At 45.4% G+C, this 18,531-nt stretch overlaps 1 protein-coding gene across 1 annotated transcript in view; it reads right to left on the bottom strand.

Annotated features, from left to right (window-relative positions):
* ADAMTS18 (ADAM metallopeptidase with thrombospondin type 1 motif 18) overlaps positions 1-18,531 on the bottom strand; it is a 149,671-nt gene that overhangs the window by 58,187 nt on the left and 72,953 nt on the right. The window contains exons 11-13 of the mRNA XM_032853925.1: positions 12,885-12,980; positions 8,398-8,546; positions 2,010-2,182 (exon numbers count right to left, since the gene is read on the bottom strand). Of these exons, the coding sequence (XP_032709816.1) occupies positions 2,010-2,182; positions 8,398-8,546; positions 12,885-12,980 (418 nt within the window). The remainder of the gene's footprint in view (positions 1-2,009; positions 2,183-8,397; positions 8,547-12,884; positions 12,981-18,531) is intronic.

Genomic DNA, 18,531 nt, shown 5'->3' with positions numbered 1-18,531 from the left:
AAGACCAAGGGATACCCAAGAAAACAGAGCAGGGAGCAGAAGGGGAAGTGAAAAGGAACGACAGCAGGGTCTGGGGGAAAGAGCCACACATCTGTAAGAATCACGGAATGACGGGCGTATTCTACCAAGAGACAAGAAATCTTCAAATGCTGGAAATGAAAGCAACTGCAGGTGTTCTATCTAACGGTCCCTGGGCACCTGTTTGTGCAGTGCCCTGCCTAGATCAGCGCACGATTCCTGATAGAATGCCTCCAGTGATGGAGAGCCGGCCACTCAGAGATGGGAAACACCTCCATTAGGGACAGTTGATGCTTGTTTATTCACTCATTCATTCTGAAAATTACAAATACATGCCAAGGGCTGTTCTCAGATGCTGGAGGCCCAAGCATGCTCAAAATGGACGAAGGCTTTATCCCATGGAACGTGAATTCTTATGGGGAGCGAGATAATGAATAGCAACGATGGGATGTAAACTCAGGCATGGGTAAGAGCTACGAAGAATAGAGCAGTTTAGGAGCGGGAGGATTACCTGAAGGAAGGATATTCTGGGCAAACTAGCAAGGGAGGCCTCCCTGAGGAGGTGTCATGGCGGGGAAGGTCTTGGCCCTTGAATTAACCGTCTGTCCTCTGAAGTGATTTCCAATTACTCTAAATCCTTCTCTAGTTTACTACCTCTGGATTTTTGCAGGTACCTGTTTTCTTCTCTCTTTTTCTTGGCAAGTTTCCACATGAGTTTACTGGAGAATTTTTTTTTTGAAATGCATGTCTTCCCAGCTTTGTCACTGAGGTCCGAGAGAAATGACAGACAAGCTAAGTTCGCAAGCACACGTTTGTTCCATCAAGCAAGAAAGAGGCGTACCATGGAGTATTACTTTAAAAAATGGCTGAAAACTCATAAATAAACCCTGTACATATTCTCTCTTAATGCAACTTGAAACACTGGAAATAACAATAAAGGGCTGAGCTTCTACTTAAAGAAAGATGCACCACAGACTGCTCACTGCGGTTGCTGAATTTTCATGCTTGTCCCTCTCGTGCTTCCAGATGCCCACTGATGACCCAGAACCATACAGTGCTCCTGCGACGGCTGGTCTGGTCCTGGGCACTATCATCCCCCTTTTTTTTGCCCCTAACTCCACTGGCTTCTCTATGGTGATCGACAACATGGGTTCATTTTGAGATTTTTGCCCAGCGATGGCCCTCAGTCTTATCTCCCACAAAACTGCCACTACATTCTGTGTCTTCCCATTCTACCTGTGTCCCCTAGGGGCTCTTACTTATCCTTTCTCAAGCGAGGAAGGCTGAGTTTTGATAAAGCAAGGGAATGGCAATAATAGAAGGCAAACAATCAGAACAGTGACAGCTTTGTCTGCGAAGGTAACGGGAAGCACATTAAATGTGTACGTTGCAACTAAAAGAAATGCTTTGATACTTCGGTAAAACAAAAACAATTCAATTTAAAAGGCAAAATACAAGTCACAACTTTAAGTAATAATAAGTACTAGGAACCCAGTATGGAGACATTTTTAAATTCTTGGCTGTGTGCGTGTGTGTGTGTGCGCGCGCACACGCGCGAGCGTGGGCGTGTAATACCCTGCAAACAGGCCTTCCGTGTGGGCAATCATCTACTTGTCAATTGCTGAATATGGCTTCTCTATGGGGCATATATGATTTCACGGGTTTTTGGTCTGGACAATTCATACCAATTGCAATTAACATCCCTGGGAGACTTAATTGCCGGAATGTCAAAGGTAAGTTTAGAAACATAAGTACATTCCAAACACATGAACCCTTTGGCTTACAGATGTGGGGGAAAAGGGGTGTCTTGTGAAAAAGAAAATATGGAAAAATAAAACCTATGGAAGTGAATGCAAAACTGGGTCAGGACGGGTCTAGGGGATGATGTCAACACCAAAACTCTTTTATGTACTCAGCAATTTCCCCGTGTGTTCATCCCCGTTACTGTCCCCATAGAGCCCTATTTGTTGGAGGTACAGAGACCAAATTACCTTCCACTTTGGTATAGGGTTTCCACTGGTAGAACCATCCACGGAAAGGTTTGCTGTTGTACTCTGCACACTGCTGGGCTCGGAAATCCAAGCTATTTTCATTACAAGGGTTAATATTGCACAGCTGATACAGACGGCTAGAACCTGGGCAGAACTTGCCACCATACTGAGGCCTAAAAACAAAATGAAATGACTTTAATGCAAGCAAACAGTGGGCTATGAGTCACAAACAATAATGTAAGGAGGGAAAGTCAAGGTGACCATTGTATATAGTCAAGGTGACCACCTGTATACACTGCATGTATACAGTCTATTACAGGAAAGGAAGTAATGGAGGACACAATATGCCTTCCCCTTCCTTGTATCCATAGCAGGCAGAACCCGTCCATCAGGGACCCGCTCTTTCTTTTCCCGATACAGCTCTTAGGGAGGCATTACCACTATTCAGCAGCCGGAACTGGCATATTAGAGAAAACCGATTTGTCATCTCTGATGCCAGTTTTACATTCTGGCAATTTCTTTAAAGAATGATGAAAGCACATTCTTGACACTCCTCGTGTTACACGTGTTAGGGAAATTTATAAATGCACCCAAGTGTTCTCATTAATGTAGACAGATGTGTGTCTGTGTGCTACACACACTAAACACACACACAACCCAACCTGGTATCACAGCTCTTTAAATGTGGACCCAACCTGCTCCCCAGCTTTCCTCCCATTTCTAAACACCCCCAGCTTCCTCCAGGGTGTTGTCCACCTGCTGCCACGCAGAAGGTCGGGGCACTGAAATGAAAGAGCGGGAAGCCCCATCCACCATGTCCTCCCATCCGGCTCTGCCAGTCACCGAGCCCATGTTCTGATTACTGGCTGACTATTGTATATTTCGCTCTGGTCGATCCTCAACTGTGAACAGAAATTCCCTTGTTTTCATCTGCATAATCACTTTTTAACTTTGTAGGTGGCCTGTTCCTCGCCTGCCAAGCACAATGGGAAATGGATTTCCAGAATAGGGAATCCCAGTAGAACATAAATAATTATGATCTAATGGCCGGCTCTTTAAGCTCTTGGTAGGTAGACTACAAAAACCAGAAAGCAATCTAAAGGAAAAAGGAGCATAAACCCAACTGAGAATGACCAATAACGGCTTATCCAGCTTCTTCCAGGCCCAAAGCAATTGCTTTTTTTTTGGTGCTTTTCTCCAAAGGCTAAAACCCAACTATGGATCATCTCATACAAAAGCTCAGTGCAAACATGTAACATGAAAGAAGGCTCCAGGTTAATAAATTTGTGTGATTAAAATTCCTTGTCTCTTTAGGAAGCACAAGAATGCTATAAAACACCCCTAGATTTGCTTCAACCTATTTTATCAAATCCTCGCGCAACTGCTTGCTGAGATGGATTCAACAGAAACGGGAAGTGTCACGCCGCCAGAGCGAGATTTTTTTGCTATTTCAAAACACTCTGGAGCAACTACTTAAACATTCAGCAGCCATTGTGCTACATCAAATCCCCGAAGACTTCTTAAATCATTATCTGAAAAGCACTTAGAAAAACCTTAAAGGGCCCCACCATAGCTTTACTATTCCTGGTCATCTTTACAAAGCGTATTTAAAACTTTTCTTAGTTTAAGACATTCTGTCTGCGATTTTATAAATAATCTTCATTTAGACTCCTCAGTTTCGAGAAAGCAAAAGAGGACGACATGGGTTACTTTTTCGACTCAGAAACCGTAACACGGAGATCTCAAAACCTCCATACCACCCTTTCATTTTGTAGATGAGGTGAAAGTTGTGTGAGAAGCCTCATAAAACTTGCCAAATGACGGTCACATAGCTAGCAAGACACAGGGCACAGCTAAGCTCCTCTACCTTCAACTCCCCAGGGTCCTTTCCCTGCCGCACTCCACCTGGATTTAGCTGAGTTAGGCAGCAGGGGCCGGCAGGGGAGAGGAAGACAGTCAGGCACGATGGTTAGGGAGTTGGCCTTTTATAATGAGACCGATCTGGATTTAAATATTCTCTGCCTCTTCACAGCTTATCTTTAGGCAATTTTGTTTAACCTCCTAACCTGTAAAATGGGGGCAGATATGATGATTAACTGAGATAATGTTTGTAAAGATTTCACAGCTGAAAAAGTACAGAAGAAGTCCAGAGGCCATCAGTAGATGAGTGGATAAAGGGGGGTGTATATATACAATGGAATAGTACTCAGCCATCAGAAAGGATGAAACCTTGCATTTGCAATGATGTGGACGGAGCTAGAGGGTATTGCGCTAAAGGAAATGAGTCAGAGAAATGCGGAGAAATATGATCTCACTCATATGTGGAATGTAAGAAATAAATGATCATAGGGGAAAAAAGAGAGAGAGATGAACCCAGAAACAGACTCTTAACTCTAGAGAACAAACTGATGATTACCAGGGGGGAGGTGGTAGGGAGAAGGGGGTAGTAGGCGATGGGGATTAAAGACTACACTGATCATCATGAAAAAAAAAAAATGACAAAAACAAACAAAGGTCACAAAATAAATGAGACACATTCTTAAAAAAAAATTCAGGGCTGAATCTAGGGCAGAGTTAGCACAAATCAATCATAACTTTAAAGTGCTTTCTGGTTCTAATGACTAGCAAGAATTTGAACTTTTCCATCAAATCCTCAAATATACGTACTTTTTTCTGCAGCTGTAAACAGGAGTATTAGGATAAATTGACAGAAAATTCTACCATGACATTCTTTGGTGCAACAAGATTAAAAACAAAAATATAAACAGTCAGAAAACAGATGTCTGGGAATATGATTTTATCCTTATATGAGACCGATATAAAGGATATTCATTTTTACTTCTGCGTAATTTATCACGTCCTGGCTACAAATGGTTACAGTATTGGCTGGCTGATCAACAGAACCAGACAGCCAGACAGACAGATGGACTCACTCCTGGGTCCCTCCGGACTTTCTTAATAAGAATATATGATAAGAGGATCCAGAAATCAGTGTTTTTTAAAAGCACACTTGGTGATTTTGATAACCACCTGAGCCTGGAAATCACTGGTTGAAAAATGGGCTGGAGATTTAATTCAATTATTTTTCCATAGCTAGGACTCTAGTGGCATATATTTTTTTTTTTTTCTCAAACAGACTTGCGTTTTAGGAAAGTTCTAGAATGCCTTTGCATGTTTCGTTTTCACTTTAATTTTTGCAATTAATTTTCTGTAACAGACTTTATAGAAATTCTACCAGGCTCCTTTAGACTGTGATAACTGACTAGTCAGGCAACCAGAAAGAATGTCAAAGGATGAAAACTGTTGGCTCCTGGTCCGACTCTACCACTACGAGCTTGGTGACCCCGGCAAAGATCACTGCTCTGGGACCCTCTGCCAGCCCTGGTTACTCACTCATCAGCTAACTGGATTGGACAACAGGCTGGAACTCCTGTGTCTGTTCTAGGTAGACTGGGAAATGTTTCCAGGTCCCTGAGGCATAGTAGGGTTCAGGAGAAAACAGAGCTTATATCCATTAAAAATTATGTCCACCTCAGGGCTGCCTAGGTGGCTCAGTTGGTTAAGCGTCCGACTCTTGGTTTCAGCTCAGATCATGATCTCAGGGTTGTGAGTTCGAGCCCCATGGGAGGCTCTGTGCTGAGCTTGGAGCCTGCTTCAGACGCTCTCCCTCTCCGCCTGTCCCTCCTCCCACTCACAGGCTCACTCGCTCTCCCTCCCTCTAAATCAATCAATCAATAAAAACAAAAATGTCCACACCCGACATGGGAAAAAAGAAGCACCATGTGTGTGTGTGGTACCAGTCATTCCAGAACCAGGGAACCAGAACCAGGGAACCTTTAATCCCTTTGGAAGCCGAAAAGCTGGGTAAGTCCATGAATCAGCCTGGAGGAGTTCACTTTTATGAAACAGCACATGTTCTGGGAAAATCAGCATTAATGTGAAATACAAGGTCCTCCTGTTTCTCACGTGAGAAAATGAAGCTGGTTGGGGGAAGTGATGTGAACGGACTGTTTCAACTGAAGCAAAGAAGAAATCAGGAATTTAAAATGGAGGGCGGGGCAACCCTCAGTTTTCCTACAACAAAGTGAAATAAGAACAGAGAACAACTAATTCAATTGCCTGGGGGTGGCTGCTCATGTTCTTGTTTTATTTGTGAGGCATAATTAAAGTAAACAGTGTCCGAGGAGCCTCACGCTTGTTGAAATGATAAAACGGCACCAAATGGAACTACACTGTTGATTCTTTTATGAGGCATTTCTAAAATTACAGTACAATATTCCCGTGAACAATGCCCTATTATAATGAGAGTGCTCGGCCCCACAGATATGAGCGAGATTTTAATTTAAATCCCAGGGGTGTCATTCACGCACTTTACCAGCAGAGCTATTAAATTAGGTAATCTATTTCTTTCTTGGGAAAATACGGAGCTGTAAAATGTTGTGAGGTATGAAAACCAGATCCGTGAAATAGGCTGAAAAAAATGAAAAGTAATATAATGATTTTAAGAATCCTATCCAAGATATGGGCTACATTCAAAGTACGAGGAGGGTGGTTTTAAGAATCTGGGATAAGCTGGAAATGCATCACAAGCCTGTCTACCATCACACCTAGTTACTCTCTCTGAACTTACCCCCTACAGGACATCGGATAGTCTCTGGACATTTCTGGTTATCATGGGGCTGTCGGGGAGGAAGTGTCATCCTACAGGCATCTAGTGGGGAGAGGTCGGGGCTGCTGCGTCCTGGACAAACCCCGTAACAAAAATTTTCCAACCCAAAATGTCAATAGTGTCAAAGCTGAAAAATACCGTTAGCCTGCTCTAGCCCAAAGAGCACCTAGCAAACCGCAGCCCAAGTGTCTTCTGACCCTCTCCTATTTTGGAACCAACTGGCCTTCCAGATTCAGCTCAGGTTGCTGACTCGGATGAAATGCCAGGTCTCCTTTAAATTTTCCTCTTACTCCAGTTTCATTATTTTAATTCTGAATCTACCAAACATTCATTCGATGCTTATAACAGGCCAGGCACTTTGCAGAAGCGCTTTGCGAATATTAACCCAGCTGGCGTAGGCACTCTCCTTGTCCCCTTTAACCAGTGAGGAACCTAGAGCAGGGAGGGAAAGTTGCGTATGGCTACACAGCTGGAGGGAGGCAGGGCCAGGAGGCAAACCTAGGGTTCTGGGATTAGGAGGCTACGTTTTTGCCCCTCGCACTAAGCCACCCCTCAAACAGTGCCACGAAGTGAAATCTTCATCTTCCGAGGACCCCTTGCACTCTTCTCTCTCTACCACATTCTCCAAAGTCCACTTTCATCAGTAAGGCCTCCCTCCCTGCTCCCCTCTCTTTCGAGGACCCATCCTCTGCTACCTTGTACTCCTCCTGGAGTTTAGGATGACAGTGATGAAAGCCACACAGACCCCAGACCCTTTTCCTGACTGCCCACTGGATGCTCCCTGGAAGGGGGGTGTTCTACAGGCCCACTTCTAATCCCTCCCAAACCTTCAGAGGAGGCATTACTATCTCGACCTCACACACGGACTCAAGCTCAGAGTTCAAGTGGATTTCCCGAAGTCGTATAGTCAACAGGCAGCAGACCCAGGATTTGCAGTCCGATCTCACTCTCAACCCTGGGCTCGCTCTACTCCCCTGTGACAATTGGGAAGTGTGCGTCTCCCACAGGTTGCACATGGGGACGAGACCAGAGAAAAGGAACCTAAAACCACCTCCGTTTTCAAAGAAGACACAGAGCGTTTCAAAATCCCCGGACACCCGGGGCCGGAGTGTGCCCGCAGGTGACTGCAGGCCAGTCTCCATTGGCAGATGCTCTGATTGGTCCCCACCGTGTTCTGCTTAAAGAAAATGGAATTTGTTGTCAATATCTTCACAGTCAGGGAATTTCACACTTTTTTTTTTTTTTTTAGGATTTCTGGTTTCTCTTGAAAAGTCAGGCAGATCTGTCAACACGTGTTGACGTACATTCCTGCAAGGCAAAAATTAGCATACTTTCTCCAGTTCATCAGACAGACACACAAACACACATACACATGCACATTCCACTGGCCAAGCTTCTCTCTCAACAACACAGGCATTTGATCGTGTGACCACGTGGCTTGAATTTAGACTCAGAAGGGAGCTCAGACTATCACTTGAGTCTCTGATCGTCCTATTCACACACACACAGCAGCTCCTTTGTTGCTCTGGGTTTCTGGCCATCATACCCCTGTCCCCTCCCCAGTGCCCACAGCCTTCATGTGCAAACCGTGAAACCCCAGTTTGGTTGGGATTCAAGAGGGAGAAGGAAACTGCACTTAAAGACCAGCACGGAAGCAAAGCAAAACCAAAACGGTACATTCTGGCCTTCTACGAACCCGGGCTTTCTCGGGAGCCTTACTTGGGGTCATTGCAGTGTCGCTCCTGATACCTGACTCCGCCACCACAAGTTCGCGAACATTCTGACCACTTGGACCAGGCGGACCACTGGCCGTGGATGGGCCGGGGGCCGTGCTCCCCGAACTTCACACACTGGCCTTGCCGACACCACTGCGAAAAGAAGGCGGGACACGTTTCCTGTTAGAGTCCACGTGGGGAAGGGAAACAGAGTCAGCCACCTGCACATTAGCAGGAAACACGAGCACGTCGTCGAACGGGAGAACACACGACACCTTGACAGACGCCCTTGGCCGGGGGCCCTTGACCAAGGCCCCGCTACCCGGCATCTACTCTGTGTGTCTTCAAAGGCTGATCTCAGGGGGCAGGGGGGCATCTGTCAGCAGCAGGCGAGGATCATATACTTTGTGAGCTGTCAAGGGGCCATGTTCAGATAAGACTCCGCCCAACAGCCAAGGGAGAGAGTCCCGGCCCCAGGACAACCGAGCCTCCCCCGCCATCTAGAAACGAGGCTGCTTCAAGAACAATGTGGGTCATTCACTCAGGGACAAACGTGGGTTTTTTTTAGGTAGAACACAGAATTCATCATTCTGATGAGCTCATCATAAAAACAGATACAATTATGCAAACGTTTTTGTGTATCCCAAACCATCCCCATGGAGCAATTCGTAGGAAGCCCCAGAGCTCTCAGTCCAGGCAAATTGTGCTTGTAGATAACACGCTTTGACCTTTTGTCTGTAGGAAAGTTCCCGACTCCAGACCCTCGGAGGACTTTGAGCTCTCCGAGTACCTTTTACAAATTAGCTCTCGGTCTTTGCTTTGCCCAGTGCTCTGATCCAGCCAGGGCGAGAAGGGTTTTTAGGGCTAACCCCTGCGTTTTTTTTTTCTTTTGCAATACATTCCAGGTTTGGCCAGTCATCTCTGTCCTTGGGGCTTGCATTAGCCTTTGGTAGTGGTTTTATTCCTGTGGTGCTTTTATTATGAGCAAGTTCTGCATGACTTAGTGTAACAGCACATGTTCCTAAAAGCCACTGCGGTGGGATCCAAAGAGTTGGGGTTGGGACCATGCTGGGCTCTGCCGAGGAGTGGGGCTTCAGTTACAGCATTAGGGGGAGGCGGTTTGACTTTCCAATCTTTGCTCTCCCCCTGGGATACATTTGGCTCCTTGGCTGTTTATTGCATGGTGAGTGCACTTTGCCCAGGTCAAGATCCGGCTTCCTTTCTTCAAATTCTCGCCGTGTGCAGATGTCTTCTTGTGTTTTTCATTTGTCTTTCCCCTGGATTAATTGCCCTTTCAGAGTTTGCATGAACTCATATAACACCAATGAGCAATTTTAGGGGGAAAGCGACTGGTCACGAGAGGCTTTTGGCCACTGCGAGCAGGAATCAGAATCTTCCCGACCCGGAATCCCCGGGACTGTCCCAGCTGAGCTCAGCGGCGGACACAAAAGAACAAGAGCCAGAAACAGCACAGAGGCTGCCCCTGATGAAGCTGCTTCTGGGTGCCAGAAATGGCACAGGCAGGCAGAGCGGGGAAGACTTCCCGTGCTTTCTAACATAATCCTCCCAAAGCGCTAAGGAGTTAATAACTATTTTCTGGATGAGAGAAATGTAGCAAAGAAATGCTAACACGGCTACCCGGGCAGCCACACCGCCAGCTGGGGCTCGATTTCAGCTCAGTCACCAAAGCTGCTGAACAGGACACGTAACCTTCATGCCTCAGAGGCAACCCCCTCACCCCCCCCCCAACATATATAGATCTTAACCTTAATTTTTTTTTCTTTTAAGAAATATGGTTTTCAGATTTGTTGCAAACCTTCAATTAATTTAAATTTCTTTTATTTCAGGATGCATCCTCATAGGTTAGGTTGCTAGGAGATTGTCTCCTCTGGCTCCTTCATTCAGTACAGAAATCAGAAGTAAATACATGAATGCACACACACACATGTACACACACACGTACACACACACATCCTCTCTGGATCTCACTGCAGAGGCTTTTAGGAAAGTGTGAAGTTGTGCTATGTCACGTAGAACTCGTTCATAATATACATATTTTATATATACGGGTGTGTATGGGTGCCCATAATCCACATTTATAAAGTTCTACACATAAAATTTTCTCTCTCCATACATACATAAATATGTACTTCTTCTAATTTCAAACTGAGTGGCCATAACTGGGCAGACACCTTTTATGACTGACAACAAACACAAGCCTTTCTTTCCCTGCACATCTAACTAGATAAACGCAGGTGGTTTTCACATCCTCACACGCTTACTGAGCATTCATGGTCCAAACAGCACTAAAAGACCAGGGACTCGGGAGAGAAGGGGAAGGATTCCGCTAGGTTCCAGGGACAATAGGACAAAACAGGGAGTAGTTGCTGCTCCGTGGGACACTTGAGAGAAAGCGTAAGACAGGGTCCCGGCCTCACAGGGTGTACAGTCTAATGAAAAGCCGGTTCGGCCCCTAGCGGAGAAAGAGTCCGAGAACCTTGCATGTGGATACGGTGATGATTAAGCCGGGGCGATGACGGACGGGACGCATCTGAACACTTTCTGCTAAGGGGGGCCTCCCCCATTCAGTCAAGGGGCGTTCCTCCAGTATTTAGAACCGCCGTCTGGTCTTTTTAAAATAATGAGGTAGGGGAGTGCTTGAGGACATCTGTCTTCTTACTTCTGGCCCTATTTGTCTCAGGTTATAGTAACTCAAGTCTAATCCAGGGGCGCTTTCCTTCCCGTGGAACTACATCTCTGGTGATCTAGGTCATAAAACTTTAGCCCTATGCCACTTGGCACTTACTTTCCTCACTTAGCGGATCAACCTGTTCTTGTGCACTCCTCTTATGTTAAATGCTGTTGCTTTCATAATGAAAAAATACCCACTAATCCTCGAGTTGCAAGTCCTCAATTATGATGCTCTAAAGATAAAAACGATAGGATACTCGTTTAGGCGGCTGCCTTCAGCCCAGGGTCCTGGGATCGAGCCCCTAGTCAGGCTCCCCGCCCAGCAGGGAGTCTGCTTGTTCCTCTCCCTCTGCCCACCCGACTCATGCTCCTCTCTAATAAATAAATACAATCTTTAAAAAACAAAAAAATTAAAATGCCTTGAGCAGTACCTGTATGTCCAATTAATTATTTCACTATTTTGCCTCATCACACCTAAAACATCCCATGCACACTTTCCATGATCATCCTTACTGGAATTTTCTAAGACGGGTACTTCTGATGGAAAGCTGCACATGGTACCTCAATTTTTTATAAAGTTTATTTTCTTTAAAATCAAAGAGTTAAAAAATGCAAATCTCTTAAGCGACTCAGAATAAAGGACTCAACAAATATTAGTAAGCATTTTCTGAACATGTTGATTTTTGTGTGCCTCTATTTTTGCCGTTATTGTTAATTTCTCACAGAAAGTCTCTCTCCCGTCCAACTGAGGAGTTTTGATATGCATTCCGACACCCATCTCAGTGTACCTGCTCACGGTACTTCATTCTAAATGCGCACTAACCCCGAGCACTGACAGCAACCTGTGGCTTAAAGGAGGTCTGTTTAAAGAGAAAGTCAACGTTATTGGCTTCTGCACAGGTTTCCCCACCGGACTGGGAGTTCTTGAAGAGATAAAATGGAATTTTATTCATCTTTGTATCTCTAGAGCCTCCTGTCTCTGATGCCTAAAAGTCGGTAAGTTATTGTGTGATTGAATTCACTATAAATGACCGAGTCTTCTCTACTTCTTGTGGCTCAAGCAGAGATCAAAGAACCTGGAGCATCTCCATGCTCCCCTTTCTAGCTCTCGATCATGATCTTTCAAAGGAATGCACCAAATCTGGGTCATTTACTGCGATATTAAATGCACCCCTCCCTCCAGAGGCTACTAAGGAGAAAAAAACCCAGAAACGAATATATGAATGCTCTTTGTCCAAAACACAGAAATCTCCCATATCGGTGATGGTTCTGAGGGTTGACCATACTTGCTGGCTAATGGCTTTCTGGTACAACCTAGACAGTGACCCAGCTGACCCTTGGCTAGGAGTCCCTCTAAGTGACGGGACTCCACTGAGCATGTCAGAAACTCAGTGATGGGTCCTGTGAGGTAAGCGATAGAGGCCTTGTATGGGGGGACAGTCTCTCCTTTGCTACTAAAGGGAATATCTCCTCCCTGAGGCTTTTCTATACTGAATCAAGTTGAAAAGGCAAACAGTAGACAATGAAACCTTCCACCTTGTTGAAATATTTCATCTAAAAATGGAAATCAAAGGCAGAAAAAAAAACCCTCATCCTAAATAACTGAGACAACTGGGTGATATTAGCACTGGGTTTTGATAAGAGCTGTTAAATAAGGCTGGTTGATTTAAAGACAAGTCAGAAAATATATGCGGCCAAGGCATTCCATTCTGAGGTCCCACTGCAAACAGTTTATACAGTGACTTATTTCTATGTGTTATCATGTTTCCAGAACTAAAAACTAACAAGTATGCAGTTTACCATACTCAAGCCACACATGGTCCCTTCCGCCGCAGGCATAAACTTGGTCTCACACCTGTGGCCCGCTCGATGGCACCAAAGTGACTTGCAAATGTCCTGAAAGGAAAGAAGCAGGTCGTCAGGGGTTTGAAACAATAAAAATGAAAATACCCAAAGCTTTTGTTCACAATATTGTGTTCTGAGGGGGCTAGAATGAGACATGATCCAGGAAGTAGAGGCAAGTGAAGTCGGTAGCTGCAAGGTAACCAGTTACGTGCAGTAGCAAATGTAACATCAGGAAGTTTCTATGCTACCTGCATGTGTGTTTGGTAATGATGGGGGAGTAATAATTTATGGAGGGACCATATGGCTTGAAACTAAGAGACCTGGTTTGTGAGAATGACCACCCATACCACCACCAGGGAAGCAGAAGAGGCCAAGACTGGAATCGAGCCCATCTGATTCAAATCCTTGCCCTAGAATTCCAGGTTCCATGCTGTATGGTCAAGTTCTAGAAGTCTCTGATCTGTGGTTTTCTACCCTATGCAAATAGTGATAAAAGTAGCTCTTGACTCTCTAGGTTGGTTCCCAAGGATAAATGGTGTAAATGATCACCGTCATCACCTTCCTCCTCTTTATAGTAATTTTCAAGCATTTCGACAATTCTCACACTAAACCATGAAAGAATTGAACTCTCATGCTAGACTGTGGTAGGCAGAATACTGTTCCCCCCACACCCTCAAAAGACTACATCTAAATCACTGGCACCTGTGACTTCTGTGACTTCGTGCAGTTACATAGCAAAGGGGGATTAAAATCACATACGTAATTAAGATTGCTAATCAGTTGACCTTGAGATGGGGAAACTATCTTAATTTTCCAGATGGGCCCAAGATGATCATGAGAGACCTTAAATAGGGCAGAGGAAGATGGAAGAGAACCAGAGAGAGGACAGTGTGAGGAGGACTAAGGGGGATGTTGCCGCTTTGAAGATGGGGAGAAGGGGCCATGAGCCAAGGAACACAGGAGACTTCTAGAAGTTGGAGAAGGCAAGAGAATGGCTTCTCTTCTGGAGCCTCTAGAAGGGACACAATCCGCCAACACTTGATCTCAGCCCATGAGACTCATCCCAGATGTCTACGTCCCGAACTGTAAGAAAATAAATTTATGTTAAGTCACCAAGTTCATAGAAAGTTATTAGAGCAGCTATGGGAAACTAATAGTGTTACTAACAGCATTTAGTGGCGGACACTAAACTAATTCCCCAGAGAAACTAATTTAGATGACAGGACTAAGCGAGCCGTTGACACTTCCAAAGCTGCCAAATCACACAGCTAGTAAGTGGCAAAGGCAGGACTCGCACTGGCCTGATTCCAGCCAGAGTCCTTGACCCCAGCTCTCTGGACCTGGATTTGTCATTAGTGGAAGCTGGAAAGCTCTCAACCTCCTGGGCCTCAGTCACCCATCTATAAACGAGGGGACTGAACCAGATTCCTTCCAGCCCAAACAGCTAAAGTTGCTACTCAGAATTATGTCATTAAGAGAATGTCAAAATCATGAAATGTCAAAATCATTCCACTTTGTTTGCCACGTTCTATTTGCTGGGAAAAACGTGTGAACGTGTACGATTTGGGGGAAAATATTAACAACCAGGGAGGAAACAAAATGACTTTTGTGGTCACTTGGTGGGGCCCTGAAAATTCCATTAACTGGGCACCCAATTCCCCAAGCCTTCCGGTTAATGCAGATTTCATGGTGAGACAACATGGCAAGAGCAAGCTCCAGAGTGATTTCACAAAAAAAGTTTTCCACAGAATCAAGAAGAGGAAACACAAGGAAATCAGAGATAAGGGCAATGGGCCTCATCGCGTGGACCAGAAAGTCCTTCCCCTCCAAAGGAGAATGGAAGGACATTCAGGATGCTGCTGGGGACCACCACCCATCCACGGCCCCAGTCACGTGCTCCACATTCCAGAATATCACTTTCAAATCTTAAAACAGCTCCTAAGACACGGTATGTCAGTGCTTCCCGTAGACATGGCCCTGCCGCTAACATCCGTGGAAAGCAGGAGGCAGCCTACCAACAAGTGAGTCCGTCATCATCTCTGTCTGCTCTCCCTCCATGGATCACCCTGGGCCTGAGGGGGCAACTTAATGTGGAAAAATACGGTCCTTCATCAAGATGGAGAAAGGAGAGGCAACCATTGAAACCCAGCCACAGTTAGGAAAGCTTGCAGAATTAAACCGTTTCCTCTGACAGCCAGCCGGCAGCCATAACCCACACCCCTCGCCTGTGTGGCAGCCACCGAAATGACCCCGGGGCAGACCCAAGCAAAGGAGACCCGGATTCCGTGGCCAATGCCAAGCCACAGGGCTAAGGAGAAGGGGCAGCTGGAGAAGACCAGGAAAATGAGGCAAAAAACACAGGATTCCAGAGTGAAATCAGACAGGCTGTATGAACATGTTATTTCTTTTGTGGTGAAGTACATAAGTCAAACGTAATTATAGCCAACTACATGCCTTGACGACCATGAGAGTCCTCTGAGAAAGTTCCCTTTCAAAGTAAACAGAAATGGGAGTTTGCACTTTTTTGCTTGCTCTTCCCTCCTTTCTTCCCCCCCAGCATATTCGACTAGCTTTTCCTTATCTATAATTCCCTAGACTGAAGTCATAATTTAAGGGGAAAAGAAATAACCACAGAGACTCCAAGGTCTCATGTCGCCTGGATGTGATCTTTAAGGAGAGTCTCGACATTATGCATTCCTCTGTCCTGTCACTGGTTGACCCGTGTTGTCCTGTTGTAGTCCAAAGATTCTGAAGGATGCCCCGTCAAGCAAAACCGAGGAGCTAAAAATTCTAGTGGTCTCCGCATATCGAATTTTATGAAGCACCAAACACATCCAAAACAAAGTTCCTCATCTGTCCCCCCAAACCTGTTCAACATCTTCCAGCTCATGTTATGACACCTCCATGCTTCTGGCTGCCCAAGCCAAAAATCGTAGAGACATTCTTGACTCCTCTCTCTCTCTCTCCCTTCCTTTAGGAGGGATGAGAAGGGGACAGAGGCAAAATCTTCCAGTTTACGAAAATGGGAATGGTAGAGAAATGTTAGCTTTAGTACCATGTAAATTCAGTAAATGATTCCGGGGTATCTGCCAACATGGCGGGCAGACACTACGGGCTTGCCATCCACTGAGGCGAGAGGCACACCTCGTCAGTTATAATATGGTGCCATGAGTTCATGATGGTCCGTAGAGTGTGCAGATGGAGGCTGGGGGAGAGGAAGATTTAAATCTCCTCGGGGAAAATAGGAGGTACGACTTGCGCTGAATCTTTGACAACGGTAAAAGGTGATTAGGTATTTGTCACACGGGCGACCATGCATTCTAGGGTGGGAAACACAATTTAAAAGGCTTATAGATGTGTACGAAGGGAAGGGTTTGGGAAAATACAAGGATATCAACACGGGAACATGAGTCCATGGGGGGAGTTAGTAAGAGTTGAAACCTGATGTAGCAAGTTTAGTAGATGGCAAAGTAAGTACAATTCACTGATTACTTTTAGATTTAGATTCTAGGAAGTTTCTCCTTATTCTCCATTCTTTTATCCCAATGTCAAGTTCTTTTTTAAAATAATATTTAAATGTGAGGTGTAACTGACTCTGTTAGTTTCAGGTACGCAACATAACAATTCAATATTTATATTTATTATAAGAGATCGCCACAATAAATCTGAGAACATCTGTCCCCATACACTGTTACAATTTATTTTCCTTGTGATGAGGACTATTAAGATCTACTTGCTCAACAACTTTCAAACACACAACGTAGTATTAACTACAGTCACCGTGCTGTATATAGCATGTCCGTGACTTATTTTCTAGAACTTTGTTTCCTTTGACGTCCTTCATGCACTGCAATGTCAGATTCTTGAAAGAAGAAATACATCTCCATCCTACTGTTTCTAACATGCCTCTTCTTTTAAAGGAAGCATTCTGTGAGGTGATGATCACAAACATTTACACTAGAATTCAAATGCTTCCCTGTAATTGCAATTCAGATTCAATCCTTCTCGGTGCCTCTAAAAATGAACATTTTGTGGAGCTTTTGCTACATGTGCAAAAACCAAAGGCACAGTCTCCAGAAGCTGTGGAGGGGACCCCCCCTTTCCATCTGTCCAAATAACGGGGACCCATCAGTTGCCAACTCATTTTCCCTGAACATTTTGCAAGGGAAGAGAGATCAGGCTTGATATACCAAAGACAGAAAACCCGGGACTGGGAGAGGAGGGAAGAAGAGACAGGGATAGAAGAGAGCCAGCTCCAGACCTTGGACAAGGAAGCCACGGGGAGAGAGGAGCCTGGGATGACAATGCTGCTGGGATAGGAGGAGGAAAAGCCTGGGTATCCGCTGAGGAGTCCCGCAGCCCCTAGAGCTGCACCCTCACAATTAGCAGGGAAGAACTTTCCTTAGCCTCATGGTACATATGGGGACACAAAAACCAAGGGAGGTTCAGCTGCTCGCTCAGGGTTCTAGGGTGTGGCGGAATCAGGTTTTAAACCCAGGCCTACCTAACTCCAGAAGTTAGGGGTGTGTGTGTGTGTGTGTGTGTGTGTGTGTGTGTGTGTAAAAAACTAAAGACTGCCTAATTCAGCAGTTCTCATCCCTGAGTCGGCATCGGAATCCCTGAGCCCCTGTTCAAGCATTGACCATCCTATCCCCAAACCTTCTTATTCTTTAGGGCTGGGATGAGACCTGAGCATTTGCATTTCTAACAAGTTCCAGGGGAAACTGACAATTGCATCCCTGGATCCAAAGACACTTGAGCATTCCTTCCTTTTCTTTTTTCTTTCTTTCTTCCCCTCTCTTTGTGTGTGTGTGTGTGTGTGTGTGTGTGTGTGCGCGCGCGCGCGTGCGCGCGCGCGCTTCTAACTATTATGCAAAACTGCCTTTCCAGGAGGCATAAAGTTTAGGGGGAAAAAAAAAGGCAGTGAGGAGATCAGGTTTGTAAGGGAAAGCGATGAGAGGACAGTGAAGACTCAGAAAACCACCACCACCCTTTTCCTGGGCTGCTGGAAATGGGTCTACACTGTCCAGACCAGCAGGATGAACAAGAGGTTTGCGTGTTTGGAAAACCCCTTCCACATAGGGGCCGGGGAGGAACTATCTGTGATTCTCAGAGGTATCGCCTGGGTTGGTTACAAGCAGGTATTTTCCGCTCCTGTAGGCTGTGCGGGGGAAATTCCACCCTCGGGATCTACCGCCTTCCCTGTCTTGCCTCATGGTTGTCTCAAACCTCTCCCTTAAGGAAATCTCCCTTAAGGTAATCTCCCCACCCCACCAGGCATTCCCATCCCTGAGCCTTCCTCATGTTCTCTAGTGTGCAGCAGCCACTTCCCCTTGCCCTGCTCCCCAAGAAAGACCATCAGACCGAGGCACTCTCCCAAAAATAGGGTATGGTTCCAGGAAAAGATCAGTCGCGGCAGAGAGGCTATGGGACACTGCACACTGTCGGACACGGAACAGGCATCCCACACATGTGCGTCGAATGTCTGATCCTGCAGGAATCACGGTCATTTTTAAAACTTCCTTGATATTTCCAAGGAAAACCAAACTTGTTACCCATTGCGCATTTGCCGCATAGTAAGCGCTTAGTAAATGTTTAATTA

Source organism: Lontra canadensis, unplaced genomic scaffold, assembly GCF_010015895.1.
Source record: "Lontra canadensis isolate GAN:19392208 unplaced genomic scaffold, GSC_riverotter_1.0 scaffold8, whole genome shotgun sequence".
Classification (NCBI taxonomy): domain Eukaryota; kingdom Metazoa; phylum Chordata; class Mammalia; order Carnivora; family Mustelidae; genus Lontra; species Lontra canadensis.
This window is presented reverse-complemented; position numbering and strand designations above follow the sequence as displayed.